The sequence below is a fragment of the Wolffia australiana genome, chromosome 11 (genome assembly GCF_029677425.1).
Source record: "Wolffia australiana isolate 7733 chromosome 11, ASM2967742v1".
In the NCBI taxonomy this organism is placed as follows: domain Eukaryota; kingdom Viridiplantae; phylum Streptophyta; class Magnoliopsida; order Alismatales; family Araceae; genus Wolffia; species Wolffia australiana.
Window position 1 is genome coordinate 8882390 of NC_135845.1, and position 16721 is coordinate 8899110.

A 16721-nucleotide genomic window follows, 5' to 3' on the forward strand; every position below is an offset into this window, starting at 1 on the left:
CAAGCCTTTGAATCTCACCGCATACATTGAAATATCTGAATTATGATCCGCTAGAATCTGATCAGATTAAGAAGACTCCAGGAACAAAATTTCATCTTTATTTCAGAGAGATTAAGGAACAAATTTTTGAAAAACAATGATGTAAATAATTACCAGGGATCAACTGAAAAATTTCTGTGAGATAGAGCATTCTCTGATGATCAATGATCTATTTCTCGGTAGGATTTCTTTGATTAATTATGGATTGCAAGTAGTTTGGAATGTCCTCCAACTTAATTGGATTTTAGATACATGTATATATATATATATTATCAGACTGTCAGTTATATCTATTGATCGTAAATCTACCCTCTAATTTTTAAATCAAATTTTTAAACTTTAAATGAAATTATCATATCTAATTGAAGCTATCTGAGTTTAAATTAGTTGCTTAAAAATTAATCTGGTTGAAATAAATATATTTAATTCACTATTTAATTTTTCTCAAGCTAAATTTAATCCATCGATTTAAATTAATTCCTTAAATTCACGATTGAAATCTCTTGCGATTTGCTTCAATTTAGTGTGTTCTTGATTTGGTAAATTAATTTAAATTAACATCTGAAGTCAAATTGAATTACATAAGTTAATATGCAAGATAACAAATGATGTAGGATGACTAGAGGAGACAGAACAGAATGATACAGGATGACTAGAGGAGACAGGATGGGGTGACGACGGGTATAGGATACTGGGCCAACTAGGGAATGGGTAGGATAAAACCAAATTACAAATCACACGATCGATTCCAAAGAATTAAATCTGATGAAATAGTGATGGTGCAAGCCCCTTTCCTCGTAGAGGGCGGGAGTATTGTCTTCAACCACCGCGATGATGCCAAACACCAAAATCAATAGATTCGATCGATTGTCTGCTAGAAGATTCAAAAACCTATTCGACTAGGCTCTTAAAGATTCAAAATCCAAAGCAAACCCGACGGCGGTGGATAAACTCTCAAGGAACACTGGACGAAGAACATGGGACACCAAAAAAGTGTACAAGTACCTCACCACTAGTTAAGTGCGTGACGATTTTGTAGGGAATTCTTGTTGCGTCGATGATAGGGCGATGAAGTGCAATTTCGGCAGAGTTGGTGTCAATGCAACTGGACGCAGTGGTCCGTGCGGCCGGTAGTGTCCTGCGTGGGCGGCAGCGTCCTGCGTGGGTGGCAGCCTGTGCAAGGTGCGACCTGTGCGGGTGGCAGCGGCCTGCGTGGGCGGTGACCTACGCGGGCAGCGGCGTGCGCGGGCTTTGGAGGCCTGCGCGGGCGGTGGTCTGTGCAGGCGGTGGTCTATGAGGGCGGCGGCCTTCGCGGGCTGTGGCGGCCTGTGCGGGCGGCAGCCTGCGCGGGCTGTGACCACCTACGAGGGCGGCGACCTGCGAGGGTTGTGGTGGGCTGCACGAGCGGCGGCCTACATGGGCAATAGCAGCCTGTGTGGGCAGTGGCCTGTGCGGGCGGTGGTCTGTGCGGGCTGTGGCGGCTTGCGCGGGCAGCGACTTGGACGGGCGGTGGCCTACGCGGCTGGCGGAGATGGAGACGACAAGCAGCGGTGGCAGTAGATCGAAATGAAAGATAGTTAGGGCAAATTTTTCAAGAAAAAAGGAAATTTCAAATTTTGAAAAATGATTCACCAAGTGTATCATGCAACATTGGCCTACATATAGGCCTTGGAGTAAAGAGAAAATACGAGAAATAAGATAAAATAGATGACATGTTATTGTGTCACGTCAAAGGGAAGTTATGGATCTGGTGTTGATGATGTGTCATGATGCGCGACGTGTTGTGTGTAAGTTGAGACGCGTCTGATGCCAGCGCCTTGACTTGGTCGTTATCAGGGTGGTTCTGCAGTTGATATTGGCGACGAGTCATGATGCGGGGTGTCGCCGGTGACGGTGGGGGCGCGCCCAAAGATGGTGCGTTGATGTCGCCACCAACAGATTGTTCCTAAATATAGATCTAGATTTGCTGAATTTGGATTGGATATTATTAAACTCTGATTATTATTAGGTGACAGTGTCCTTACTTGATTATTTGCACTTGACCAGACTTAAACTTTAATCATTGCATTTAATTCGGATGTCTCAAATTTGAATTGAATTCCTTTTAAGTAAATTAATTGATTTTAAGTGAATTGAATTGAGTTGACTTGAATTGGTGGAAGTGAATTAAATTGAATTGAATTGAATTAACTTGACTTGAATTAAATAAGTATAAATTAAATTGGCTTCATAGAGTTTAAAGTCAATTGATATTGGTTGATTCTAATTGAACAAGATTAATCTTGATTAAACCTAAGTGATCAATACTCATTCTCTATCATTGAATTCATGTTTGTGTTAAATTAACAGTGCACGAAAGTCAACACATATCTGCCAAGGAAGAATAAGGAAGAATATCGAAGGATTTGCACAAATCCTTCCAGGTTTTGGTTGGTGTTTTAATGCATTTATATTTGAAGCGTTAAATTACTTCTAGGCAGATAAACATGAGAAATTTGAAGAGTTTGAGGAAATTTGGTTATTGAAGGAGATGTTAGATATGACTGATTGAGTTCAAGACCGAGGATAAAGTGATTTAGGCACCATGAATTTGAGAAGTTTGAAGGGCATTGATTGAATTGAAGTAAATCTGTGGAGATTGAGATATAAAAGCATTGTCTAAGTGATCACACAAATTCAAATTATTTAAGTTGATAATTTACATTAATCTGTCAAGTTTTATTGTTTTGATTCTTGTGAGTCTGTTACGCTACTGTGGTTAGGGAAAGTAAGGAGATAGGTGTATCTCTTAGTGAAGGCAGATGGGGCCGACCAAGAGGACCCAAGTGGTCTGAGTAAAAGGAGACGAGAAGGCATGTGTACCTACAGAGGCTAAGGGGGCTCGAGGAATGTATCCCTCACAATTCCCTGATAGGAGATATCAGTGTTAATTCCCTGATAGGAGATATCAGCGTATCCCTTTTACCAGGCTGATTTAGCTTGAGAGGATAAAAAGAATTGGTTATAGATTGATTAAGAAATCCGGTCGGATATCATGGAAGAGGAGTAAGGGACTACCCCTAAACTGTATAAAAAATATCATGTGTCATCCTTCCCTCGTCTATCGCTCTAAAAAATAGATAGGCCAAATCTAGGATTAGAATTAACCAAATTTAAAGAATTAACTTAATTATAAAAGAATAGCCTAATTCACCCCCCCTCTTGGGCTACCATTAGCAACATAAATCAACAGCCCTTATGGTGCATCAGAGTTATTTAATTTCATTGCATTGGCCAAGGACTTCAGCTCATCATCTTCTTTTATCTATCCCCTCTTCTTCCGACGGTGGACGATCCCATCTTAACCACTCAATCATCTTCGTGAACTTCGTGATGCAACCAAACTTTGACTGTTTATAATCCCAAGATTAAAAACTCGTAGGTCATAATCAAAGTACAATTGTTGATCCACAAGACATCTTTATTTTCTCATGTCTGAAGATCACTTACACAATTGTGATGTGAATTCACTTGATTGGCAGTTTGATATAATACCTTTCAACAGTTCGTAGGATCAATTTCAAGAATGCTTTACACTAAAGAGAACCCACTATATATGCTTAGTTTATCCACACTAATGGCTATGAGACCTACCATATTCATCATATGAGTGAGGCCAGATTGTGTTATTCCATTTGTACTTTGGTGTCAATCTCAAGTATCCTTTGAAAAGGAATATTTAGGACAGATGCTTAAAGAGTGGTGATCTCCATATTACAATCTCATCATAATTCACACAGTCCAATCATGTATTTCATGGACTTCATTATAAGCATCACAAGTGCACTGTAATGAATATGTTCTATTAATGAACATCGAACAAGATAAGAATGTGTGACTGGCTTCTTGGACACACATAATTCACCTAAATCATTGAAGATATTTAAATAAATATTAAATTAAACTTTTTGACTTATAAATTATGTTATTTATCAATTTAATCTCATAAAGTTCTTGAACAATACCAAAAAATAAAAAAAAATCATAATATCATTCTAAAGTATAGTAAACCATTAGAAAATTTGTGTAAATCAAAATTAACATTTTATGACATAGTAAATTATTTTCTTTATTTAAAATATCATAAAGTATAGAAAATCTAATAAAAATCTTTAGGCCTTAATAACATAGATTTATGATTATTTCAAAGGAAATAAAATCCATGAGATTAATACACAAATACATGAGATTAATACATAAAATACATGAGATTAATACACAAATATTCATGTTATTTGTGATTATGAATTATGTAGTTGTAGAATCTGTGAATTGAAGTCATTAAAGTACAAGAAGTAGATTTTTAATCTTGTTGAAAAAAATCACGAAGTTGATACCTTCTAGAACATATGAATAGATGATCCATCCAAAATGCACTTTATAATTGATACACATATGAGATGTTGTGGTGTGAAACATAGGAAGCTAGAAATTGCATTTAATAAATTAACTGGTCAATATCCATATAATTTCTTTCTACTAGTTGAAGATTACAATTGCCTGATATTTTTTCACGCATTAAATGTACAATAGTCGACAAATGCCCCAGTGCAAGATAAATAGCATGTGACCAAAAAGGTACAAAAAACATAGTTACTGTAATTTGGGGAGTAAATGCTTGATTTTGGTATCTATATATTTTTTTATAGAATCTGATATTTGTCATAGTTTCCATCAGTCATCTTGATATTCCCTATAAATCAGCATACATCACTTTATAGAGTCAAGGAATAACAAATTACACTTTTGTCTGACATAAAATGATTATGTTCATGATGGGTCTTTAAAATTGGAATAATCATTTTAAAATTTAAAAACGATTAATTTTTGCTGCAATTACTAAATCTTATTTTGTGTTATCCTTAATCCTTTAAAACTCAATGGAGACGAGAGAATGGTATTTAGGGTGAGAAATCCTCTTACTCTTCTAGGAGAAATTCCCTCTCGGTCTGCCGACTTCTTTCTCTTTTGTCTAAAACTGAAAGGGAGGGAGAGAGAGGGAGTGAGCAAGGGATACAGAGACACACAGAGATAGACACATAAAGAGGGATAAAGAAAGTGGGGTTAGGGATTGCTGGAGAGAGAGGTAGAGTGAAAGAGAGGGTGGGAAAGATGGACAAAGGGAGACAAAGAGATAGATGGAGGGAGAGATGGACAAAGGAAGTGATGGGGGGCCATCCAGTTGACGCCCGGACGAGACGAGTCCAACCACACCGGGCTGCTCGCGCCGACGCTCGCCGTCCGGGGTTCAAATACTCCGCGTAAATATCTTCCATTTTCGTGCTTTATTTTGTCGTGTTTGATTGTATTTTCGTTCATAGATCTTACGGACTGGGCTGGTGTTTTGGGCCTCGTCCAAGTAGTTTTCACCTTTCTTGTTACCGTTGAATAGAGGGCGAACCACGTCTCGCGACGGTTTCCCCTCTAAATGACATCACTTGGCACCTATCCTCACTATATAAGGGGATAGCATGCCCAAGTGAAAGAAGGCTTTGTTGAATTGAAGAATTGTGTTTCTTTTTCTACCATAGTGTTTAAAGAGATAGAGGTAGATAGAATCTTAGAGAGTAGTGGGGAACGTGTCTGCCTTCCCAACCTCACGTCGAGACCACTCTGTGGGTTGCCATCACCGCCCTCATCGAGACCACTCCGAGGTCGAGATTAAAGATTCAAGATTAGCATCTCTTGGGAGTCCTCATCGCTTCCTCGTTGAGACTACTTCGAGGTCGTCCTTGAAGATTCAAGATTTTCAGGTCGAGTGTCGTCGTCGATACATTACCTCGTTGAAAACACTCCGGGGACGTGTCATCGACTTCACCACCAGCGATCCCTCATTCTTGCCTCCAAGAACCTCCAAGAATCAAGAAACCGCCCACCTTCTTGGAGTTCTTGAGCAGTTACCCTCCAAGAACTCAGAGTTCTTGCTCTGCCGCCGCCATCGACCATGCCGACTCCAACACTCCGCCGCCGTTGCACCGCCTTTGCCTACACCGGAACCCCGCGCCCTGCGCCCCGATCCTCCTTGCGCCGTGCCGCGCCTACGTACCCGCGCCTGCACCCAGTGCGCCGCGCCCCGCGAGCCCAAGCCCAGCGCGCCCGCGCTATTGCGCGCCGCGCCTCTGTGCAGCCACGCCTCTGCGCCCCTCGCCTCCGCGCAGCCGTGCCTCCGCGTCCCAGCGCGTCCGCGCCCCATCGCGCCCACGACCCGGCGCGCTCGCACCCCGACGCGCCCGCGCCCAGCACGCCCTCACCCAGTGCGCGTGCGCCCAGCGCCCGTGCCCAGCGTGCCTTTGCCTCAGCGCCCCGCGCGCCTGTACCTCAGCGCCCCGCACCCCGCGTGCGCCCTCACCGCGTATCCGCGCCGCCGTGCGCCCACGCGCTCCGACCGCTGCCGCACGGTGCCGACTCTCCACGCTCGCATCCCACACTCCGCCGCTCCTGTGCCGTGCCTTCCATCTGCACACCGGCTCCTCTCCATCGTTGCCTCGCCGTATTCCACGCCACACCGTCGCCTCTGATTTCTCCTTACGGAATATCTTGCCGTGGACTCCATCAATTCAGGTATCTTCTTGTCTCACCCCACCGTTATTTTCAGTATTATTACCTGTTGCAGTGCTGTCATCCTCTATCACTTCCTCTGCCTAGGACTACGACGACACTGCTGTAGGATAGCCACTTGTCGAGAGATAGGAATTCGTTGGGGTAAACGATTACTTGCTGATCATTAGATTTGGAACATTTCAGGGCCGTTAGACGCCCCTTACACTGTTATCATCCTAATTGGCCTTAAGGGTCATTGGGAGTCTAATTTGATCAATATCTCTCTTAGTGGATGCCCTCAATCGTCTCCCTTCATTCGTGGTCGTCTCTTTTTGCTCAATTGGGGTTTTCTTATCGACATTCATTTCACCTAATCAGACTTATCAAACTCAACTCATCATTTTGTTGTGACGTAATACGAGCCATCCAATCCCGACGCCCTTCGTGTTACATCAGGAAGAGATGGACAGAGTGAAAAAGAGTGAGGGAAAGATGGAGAAAGGGAGACAAAGAGATATGAATATAGGGATAGAGGGAAAGAGAGAGTGTATGTGTTTGTCTGTAAGTGGGAGATGCAGACAGAGAGAGAGAGAGAAAGAGAGAGAGAGAGAGAGAGAGAGAGAGAGAGAGAGAGGAAAGAGAGACAGAAAGAGAGACTGATAGAGGGAAAGAGACAAGGAGAGATTGACAAACAGAAAGGGAGACAGAGAGTCGCTCAAATTTCAGTGCAGACATCTGTATCTAGCTTGAACAACAATACTGAAAAGAACAAGGATGACAACCACGAGAATCCACTGGCAATGAAACGTTGGCTTTGGACCAGCTGACAAAACATCTTCACCTTTTCCTTTTTCCAAGTCTAAAAGAGAGTACCTCCGAATAAGAACAAGGCAAAAGATCAAAGCTCACATCATATAAACTGACAAAAAAGCATAGCCTAAAATACAGATGAAACCATCACATGATCAAATACCAAGTTATCGGAGATGAGAGCTACCACATATTTCTGCTTATACTCGTAGCAGCATTCAAGTGTAACCAGCCAATCCAACGGTGGAGCTTGACTTGGTTGTCTTCTTTCCCACAGGCTGGTTTGTGGCCCTGTTGAAGTGCATGTAGAAGTAGACATTGAGGATCATGGTGAAGACGACAAACACGGCTCCAGCAATGAAGACGCCTTTTCGGAGCGACTCGCATGTCCAGTTCTGTGCATACACCATGCCCTTGTATTTTGTGTGGTATGCATTCTTCGCCGCACCTGCAATCAAGCAGGCTTCTGCTATAAAGAAGGTGAGCCTGCATAAAAGTTGGGCCACACATTAATCAAGCCATTAGATTGATGGAAGAACAGATGGATGGATGTATGGATTGATGGACAAATGGATGGAAGAACAGATGGATGGATGCATGGATAGATGGACAGAAGAATGGGAGAACAGATTGATGGATGGATGTATGGATAGATGGATAGATGGATATATGGACAGCTAGATACATGAACTGGTGGATGTATGTATGGATAGACAGACATATCGGCAGCAGGAAGCATGAACAGATGGATGGATTTTGATAGATGGACACATAGGGAGCTGGAAGCATGAACAGACAGATGGATGGATGGACAGATGGATAAGTAGATGGACATGTGGATGCAAAAATGCATTGGATAGAATGACACATGGATGCCTGAACGTGTGGATTCATGAATAGATGTGCAGATGTATGCATACATTGACAGGTGGATGCATGAACATGCGGATTGATGAATAGATGGGAGGATGTATGGATTGATTGACAGATGAAAGCAAGAAAGAATGGATAGATGGACGAATGCATGGGTATTGACTGATGATGGGCATATAGATTAGATGGACTGATGGCTGCATAAACAGATGGATGGATGGATAGATGGAAAGAAGAATGGGTGAGTGTATAGATGGGTAAATGGATGGATAGATGGATAGATGGATAGATGGTTGCCTGAACAGATGGATTGATGGAGAGGAGGGGATGACGAAAGAACAGAGAGGGATAAATGAAAGGATGGGTAGACAAATGGATGTATGGGACGATCTGTGTAAAACAGAATGCTGGAAGGGACTAGGGAAGGGAGGGATAGATAGATAAATAGAGAGAAAAGAAGTGAGATGAAATAATAGATCGGAAGTAATATATTGAAACAAGTGTACGTGATGCCTCAAGGATATGGTCCAACCCATGTAAAAACTAAATGTCAATCCTGTTAACCTTTCTCAGATATGCCGTAAATTGAAGGATCAATCATCTCATTATGCAACACTATAGAAATGGGGATGGCACAGAATCAACATAAAACTCAACTAATTACAATGCAAACAAGGGAAAACCCAAATCCTAGATAAAATGTCAAATATGCCGATAATTGCCGTTGACAAAAATTAACATAAAAAAAAGATTCAGAACGCACAGATAAATATACAATCAAAGCTTCTCAACAAAAATTAATATCAACCCTAATAGATTAATGCAGATACACTGATATATTAATGCTGGGAGACAAAAGTATATAGGCAGTAAAAACTCAATCCTTGACAACAATCAAAGTGTCTTTGCAGGACTAAGATGCAACGAAATAATCAGAGAACTATAATAAGAGATGGGTTAAAACTGAAACAATTTCACTAGAAAACAGAGGAAGAGGCACATACAAGGAGGAGGCAAAGTATATTATGGCCCACGCTCGGTTGCCGCCAGGGGCCAGAGGCCTACCAAAGCACAAGCACTTGGTGACCGCCATGAGGAGGCTCTCACTTGAGAGAAGGAAGAGGAAACCACCAACACCATAGCCAGTAGCCACATCAGAATCATACACACAGAAGGTGTAGTTGCCATTAGTGATGTCAATCTCTACTCTCCCCTGCCAAACAATGAACCAAAAATTCAACAGTTGAGAGAGGAGTAAACAACAGTGAAATTAACACTCAACACAAAAATGAAAGATGTTGCGGGAAAATCATATCTTATAGTGGAGATCTGTCACTGAAAGTATGTCTATGTACCTAGGAAGATAGAACAGAGAGTACCATTGAGAGAAATGGGGGAAACAGAGTGTGGGAATGGGATGCAGTCGTACAATACTATTGAACTCAGTAAGATAGAGCAGAGAAAACCCATCAAGAGGGATTGGTGAAATCGAGTGTAGTCTTGCAGAGCCATTGAACCCAGTAAGATAGAGCAGAGAAAACCCATCAAGAGAGATGGGTGAAATGGAGAGAAGTCTTGCAGAGCCATTGAACCCAGTAAGATAGAGCAGAGAAAACCCATCAAGAGAGATGGGTGAAATGGAGAGAAGTCTTACAGTGCTCCTTCGGCGTTCAGCACCTATGGCGAAGCCGAAGGCAACGAGGCTGAGGACGATAACAAGGAGATAGACCAAAGATGAGCCCTTTCCTTCGCCCATGTTTTTCTTGTAGCCCACTAACAGCTGACGAAGAAGGATTAAGCAGCAGCGATCTGAAAAAAAGAAAGAATGGGAAGAGATGGGAAAGAGGTGGCGGTGAGAGCAACTGCGTGACAACCTGACGAGAATGATGAGCAGAGGTGTGGAGGAAGAGGTGCGAAGGGGGATCCAGCTGCGTCCTTTTTGAAATGTGAGCTCAACGATAGGACCCGCTTTCACACACCAGATGCTCCTTACGAGAGCTGCTATGAACAGATGCGACTGGATTCTACCGACAGTCATCAAGGTCGCCCGTTTGTACTAACAGATGCTTAACTGTTGGGCTAAGCCCAAATCTCTCTCTCTCTCTCTCTCTCTCTCTCTCTCTCTCTCTCTCTCTCTCTCTCTCTCTCTCTCTCTCTCTCTCTCTCTCTCTCTCTGTCTTTTCCTCTATCTCTCTCTCTGTGCCTCTCTCTCCCTCACTCTGTGCCTCTCTCTCTCTTTGTGCCTCTTTCTCCCTCTCTGTCTCTCTCTCTCAGTCTCTCTCTATCTCTCTCTTTTTATCTGTCTATCTCTCTCTATCTCTGTCTATCTCTCTCTCTATCTCTATCTTTCTATCTCTCTCTCTTTTTCTCTCTCCCTCTCCTTCTCCTCCCTCTCTCTCTCCCTCTCCCTCTCTCTCCCTCTCTCTCTTTCTCTCTCGCTCTCCCTCTCCCTCTCTCCCTCTCTCTCTTTCTCCCTCTCCCTCTCCCTCTTTCCCTCTCTCTCTCGCTCTCCCTCTCCCTCTCTCCCTCCCTCTCTTTCTCCCTCTCCTTCTCTATCTCTCTCCCTCTCTCTCTCCCTCTCTTTCTCCCTCTCTCTCTCCCTCTCTTTCTCCCTCTCCCTCTCCCTCTCTCTCTCGCTCTCCCTCTCTCTCCCTCTCCCTTGCCCTCTCTCTCCCACTCCCTCTCCCTCTCCCTCTCCCTCTCCCTCTCTCTCTCGCACTCTCTCTCTCTCTCTCTCTCTCCCTCTTTCTCTCTCTCTCACTCTCTCTCTCTCTTTCTCTCTTTCTCTCACTCTCTCAGTCTCTCTCTCTCACACACACTTTCTCTCTCTCTCAGTCTCTCTCTTACTTTCACATTCTATCTTCCTCTCTTCGTCTCTCTCTCTCACACGCACTTTATCTCTCTGTCTCTCTCTCACTCTCATACTCTCTCTCTCTCCCCTCTATCTTTCCCTCTCTCTCTCTCAATCCCTCAAGTGATCAATCGACTATAAATCTTTGTATTTTTTCATTCGTATTTATAAAATAATTTAAAGTTTGATTATTAGTATTTATACGAATAAGTATTATATTAGTTGTGATGCAAAAGATAGAGACGGCTGTGGAACATTCAATGGAGGATATAATTGAAGAGGAGCTGCATCCTAAGTTAGCGCATGATGCACAAGTCCATACAAGCAAGAGAACCTATCCACCATGCTTTAGTATTAGCTGCATTGACAGAATTAGTTCACTAAATCATGCTAAACTCTCAATCTATTTGATTCAAGTCACAGTTGTGTAAGTGGTCCTTAAACCTGACATACCAAAGATGTCTTGTGGATGGACAGTTGTATTTTGACTATAGCCAACAAGTTCTTAATCGTCGGATTCCAAATAATTTTAGCTCAGTTGTATAAGGTTCACATATGTAAGTGATTCTTTAAGTCTAGGCGGCTCAAGAAAGATGATGTGATGCCGTCCTTTGCCAATCTAGCAGAATATTAAATAGAGTTATTCAATGATTTTTCAATGGATTAGTACTAAATAGGATGGCTGATTAGGATTTGATATTTGACCTTCAAATTCCTGTTATCCCTTCTCTCCTTGAGTGACCTATGCGATGTGGTTAGAATGGCAAAACGATGATGGTAGATCAATAACTGTGCTCACCGAGATGAAAAGGAAGATTTACAATGTTCCAAAGATAGCTTTGAGACATCTAGAGGTCAGACATTTCAACAGCTCAACATAACTCACTTGAGGAATGGGGGAATGATGATTTGATCTTTATAGTTTCCATTATCTTATAGGTTTTTTATGATTCCATTTTATCTTCTGCTTAGTGAATCATCCCTATATCACATCAAAACCTAACTTTGAAACCAAATTTTTTTGAAGTGGAGTAACCTGGCATAAAGGTAGCATTGTGTCAAGGCATTATTTGTTTCAGTGATGCATCACTAATGCCAATATAGTCATTTGCCTAATTAGTCAAATTACAATGCACACACTTGAGAGTTGTGAAGGCAGAAAAAGTTGAAGCCATAATTAATTGAGCTCTACTGTCCCACTTGGTGGAACATTTCCCATGATAGGCTTGAGGAAAACATTGATAACCACAATGTTATTGATGATAAGCTCAAATTATGGATTTTTTACTAGTTGTTTACTGATTAGTCGTGTGAGTATTTGAGCTAATCAACAATAAGAATTAACCTCACAGCTATAGAGCGAGCAAGGTGTCGATCCACAGGGAGCAGGTAATAAAATAATATTTCCTTTCAGTTTATCTTATGCTATTAAATCCTTATAACTTATCCTAACAAACAATTCAAAGATGTGCAGTAAAATTCTGTAGAATATTCTTCAGTAGAATCAGTTTAGCAGGATCTCCAACAGATGATTTACTTTAAATGGATTTTAACTAACTTCTATTAGAGTCTTTCTTCTGAAATTAGGTTAAAAGAAATCTAATCTTCAGAAGAAATTTAAAGTTGATAAGCTCTTAGTTACAAGCTCTCACTTGTAACCGCTCAGTTACAAGCTTGCGCTTGTAACTCTGAGTGAGTACGGACCGAGCAAGGTCCCTTGGCTGCGCGTAACCTGTCTACGCGCGGCCGAGGGGCAGCGCACAGTGTGCCTGCGCGCGGGTTTGCCTGCACGCGGCTTGTCTGCGCGCAGCTTGCCTGTGCGCGGCTTGCCTGTGCGCAGCTTGCTTGTGCGCGGGCTGCACGCAGTGCTGCCTGCGCGCGGCCTTGCTGCATTCGGTCTGGCAGGGCGCGGTCTTCGCTGCGCGCAGCACACTCTGTGTGCTGGTCGCGCGCGGCCTTGGCTGCTCTTGGCCTGGCTGGGCGCGATCTTGGCGGCGCTAGGCCTTGGCTGGGCGCGGCCTTGGCTGTGCTCGGCTTGGCCGGGCGTGGCCTTGGTTGTGCTCGGCCTTATCTGAGCCAAACCTTAGCTATGCTTTCACAGGGGTTGCAGTTGAGCGAGAAACTTTGGGTGGCGGTGAAATCGAACAAGAACTAGATGATAGAGAACGATTTTGAACAAACAAACTTGAAATTAACCTAGAACGAAGAACAATGTCAGTTGGAAATGTTGGAAAGACACTGATGTGTGCTTTCCAACCCAACCTAGATTTTCTGATAGGGAGAGTTGCACAATCACTAGAACTTAAGGTATCACTCCAACCTTGTGTCACGATCCTTGCGGCGAGGTGGAGGTCGTCTTGCTCAAGCTACTCTTCAGCTTGCTCCTTCTCCCCAACTCCAATGCTCATCAGACCTTAGAGGGTCTGGAGAACTCTTCTTCTCCAAGCCCTAACCTGTTTAGACAGAAATTCTGGACAGCCCTCAAATGGCTCTTTGAAGGAATATTTATAGGTTCCTCCCTTGAGCTTCTTGAGTCTTTTTTTAGGGCTTCTTCTTGTAAGTTTTTGCAAGTCTTGATTAATCCGGTGCCTTCATTGTATTTTATCCACATCTAAACTCATTGAGATGAAAGGTGAGATCCAATCCACTTGATTCTCTGAACCAAGTAGGGTTAGTAAATATGGAAATAATACATGCAAATAATGGTAAATATGGAATCAATGTATGCAAATGATGTTCTGATTACTGGCAAATCCCTGATTATTTTATGACATAATTAGAGTCATCAATTGACCCATGATCTGATTTGTTCAATGTGGAGGGAAGAAAGCAATTATATTTTATGAAAAGCTAACTTGGAAGAGGATGTTAATAACAAGTGATGTGCTTTTTTGTTTTGTTTACCACCGACCATTCAGATGGAGGGCCTGAAAAAACCAATGAATTTATGTTTTTCGGTGGGGGGGGGGGGGGGGGTAGAGGAGAACTTTGCGAGAGAGAAAAGAGGAAGAAATAGAGAACAAGAGTTAAGAAGAGATAAAGAGCGAGAGAGAACAAGAGATAAAAAGATATAGAGAGCCAGAGAGAGTGAGAGAGATAAGAAGAGATAGAGAACGAGCGAGAACGAGATAGGAAGGGATAGAGAGCGAGAGAGATAAGAAGAGATAGAGAACAAGCGAGAACGAGATAGGAAGCAATAGAGAGCAAGAGAGATAAGAAGAGATACAAAACGAGTGAGAACGAGATGGGATGGGATAGAGAGCGATAGAGATAAGAAGAGAAGGAGAACGAGCGAGAACGAGATATAGGAAGAGATATAGAGTGAGAGAGATAAGAGAGAACGAGAGAGAACGAGAGATAAGAAGAGATAGAGAGCGAGAGAGAATGAGAGATCAGAAGATATGGAGAGCGAGAGAGAAGGAGAGAGAGAACCAGAAGGGAGAGAGAGGGCGTGGGAGAGAAGAGAACCAGAGGGAGAGAGAGAACCAGAAGACAAAGAGAGAGAGCTTGCGAGAGAAGAGATCAGCTGAGCGAGAGAGAGAAGGGGGAGAAGGAGAGATAGAGAGAGAGAGAGAGAGAGAGAGAGAGAGAGAACGTGAACGGGAGAGAGAGAGCCAGGGGAGAGATAAAACAAGCTATAAAGAGAATGAGAGAATTAAAACAAGCAAGAGAGAGAAAGAGAGACAGAAAACAAGCAAGCGAGAGAAAGAGAGAATGAGAGAGATCAAGAGGGAGAAAGAAAAGCAAAACAGAGAGACAGAAAACAAGCAAGCGAGAGAAAGAGAGAATGAGAGAGATCAAGAGGGAGAAAGAAAAGCAAAACAGAGAGACAGAGAAACGAGAAAATGAGAGAGAGAGCCAGAGTGAGAGATAAAGAACACACCAGAGTGAGAAAGAGAGAACGAGAGAGAGAGAGCACGAGGGTGGAGAGAGAAAGGGAGAGAATGAGAGATGGAGAGAGAGAAAGGAAGAGAATGAGACAGAGAAAGGGAGAGAATGGAAGCAATAGTGCGATAGAGAACAGGCGAGTGAGGGAGAGAAAAAGGGAGAAACAAGAGCACTAGACAGAGAGAGAGATTAAGAACGAGAAAGAGAGATAACAAGCGTGAGAGGGTAACGGATATAAACGAGAGAGAGGGAACGAGAGAGACAGAGGACAAGCAAGAGAGAGAAAAAGGAAGAGAGTGAGAGGGAGAGAGAAGAAGAGAGAGAGTGAGAGAGAGAGAAGAAGAGAGAGAGTGAGAGAGAGAAAGGAGAGAACATGTTGGAACCCAGCTCTCTCACTTCAGCAACTCACACAGAGAAGGGAAGGACAGGCACTCACTCTCTTGATCTCACACAGAGAAAAAGGTTTTTAAGCCCTCACTCTCTTGATCTCACACAGAGAAAAAGGTTTTTAAGCCCTCACTCTCTTGATCTCACACAGAGAAGCAAGATGCAAGAACACTTTGAGAGAGAAAGGAACCTTGGTGCACACAGCATGCTACAACAATCAAAACTCCTACATATTCATAGGCACTCCCCCATAACTGCCTATGGATTCAAACTAATCCTGACCACACACCTGCCCATGTGCTTGGTCTTCAAAGACACCAGTCTTTAGCTCCTCAGAATAAGCTGTTGCCTCCACATCTCCTTATGCCATGCTGACTTGGTTATTCTTGACTCATTCAAAAACTACCGACTCCTAAAATAACTGATTCAAGATTAAACTCCAACAGAACAATAGAGAGCACGAAAGAGAGAGAGGGAGAGAACAAGCGAGATAAAGAGAGAGAACGAGAGAGAAAGGGAGAGAAAGACAAAGTGAGGAAGCAAGCAAGAGAGAGAGAGATAATGCGTGAGAGAGAGCGAGAAAAAGATGATGCCAGCCATACAGATAGAGCGAGAAAGAGAGGAAGCAAGCAAGAGAGAGATATTAAGGGAGAGGGAGAAAACAAATGAGTGACATAGAGAGCCAGGTACCATTGTTTTTCCTCGATTATTCATTTTTGTTTCAGCTGTTCGAAGAAGTCATTTTCGTCATTCTGATTGTCACGTCGCGGGGGCCTGCCATTCTTGTCAACTATCATGGCTAATGAAATGCCTGAAAAGAGGAAAGAATAAGAGTTTAACAAAATGAGGAAGATCTTACTGTCCTATCTTCTGTAGGAAGATCACATGGCCAAGACTATATTGACTTACTTTACACGGGCCCAGTATGACACCAGCTTGAAGTGAGTTAATGGCTGGTCAATGGTCATGTCTTCTTCTAATTTTTGCAAGTTTGTAGCCCAATGGGCCGCATTCCATTTCTAATATTCTCGGGCTGACCCATGTGATTCTGAAACTTAAAAGAGAGTCATTTTGACATCTAAGTTGCAGTCCCGTCTTCACTGGTGTGTCGTGCAGTCAGCTAAACTTAACAGAAAAACAGACCGAATTATGTCAATACTTAATTGTGGAGGCCACAAAATGACTATTATTCTGATTAAGATGATTATCATACAAGGACTCTTAGAAGATTCATGAGGTAATCCCCCCTTCCTGTAACAATAGCCATTGTAGTAAATAATCTCCAAAGTTTTGG

General features: G+C 42.7%; 1 protein-coding gene across 5 annotated transcripts; it reads right to left on the minus strand.

Annotated features, from left to right (window-relative positions):
• Positions 1 to 7302: 7302 nt before the first annotated feature.
• On the minus strand, positions 7303 to 10330 carry LOC144709696 (sodium/hydrogen exchanger (DUF1218)). 5 transcript variants are annotated; one of them, XM_078583313.1, is made up of 4 exons: positions 9956 to 10324; positions 9306 to 9514; positions 7616 to 7914; positions 7303 to 7477 (listed from the first exon to the last, which is right to left on the minus strand). In XM_078583313.1, the coding sequence occupies exons 1-3, from the start codon at positions 10055 to 10057 to the stop codon at positions 7647 to 7649; spliced, it is 579 nt and encodes a 192-aa protein (XP_078439439.1). In that variant the 5' UTR covers positions 10058 to 10324; the 3' UTR covers positions 7303 to 7477; positions 7616 to 7646. The 5 variants fall into 5 exon arrangements, with proteins under 5 accessions (XP_078439439.1, XP_078439438.1, XP_078439441.1 ...); XM_078583312.1 differs by having other exon boundaries at positions 7303 to 7491; XM_078583315.1 differs by lacking the exon at positions 7303 to 7477 and having other exon boundaries at positions 7512 to 7914; positions 9956 to 10081; positions 10176 to 10330.
• Between the last annotated feature and the right edge of the window lie 6391 nt (positions 10331 to 16721).

Coding starts and splice junctions, on each gene's coding strand:
- LOC144709696 (XM_078583313.1), bottom strand. CDS start 10,057: ATGGGCGAAGGAAAGGGCTCATCTTTGGTCTATCTCCTTGTTATCGTC. Junction 9,515..9,955: donor CTGAACGCCGAAGGAGCACT/GTAAGACTTCTC, acceptor ATTGTTTGGCAG/GGGAGAGTAGAGATTGACAT. Junction 7,915..9,305: donor ATATACTTTGCCTCCTCCTT/GTATGTGCCTCT, acceptor ACTTTTATGCAG/GCTCACCTTCTTTATAGCAG.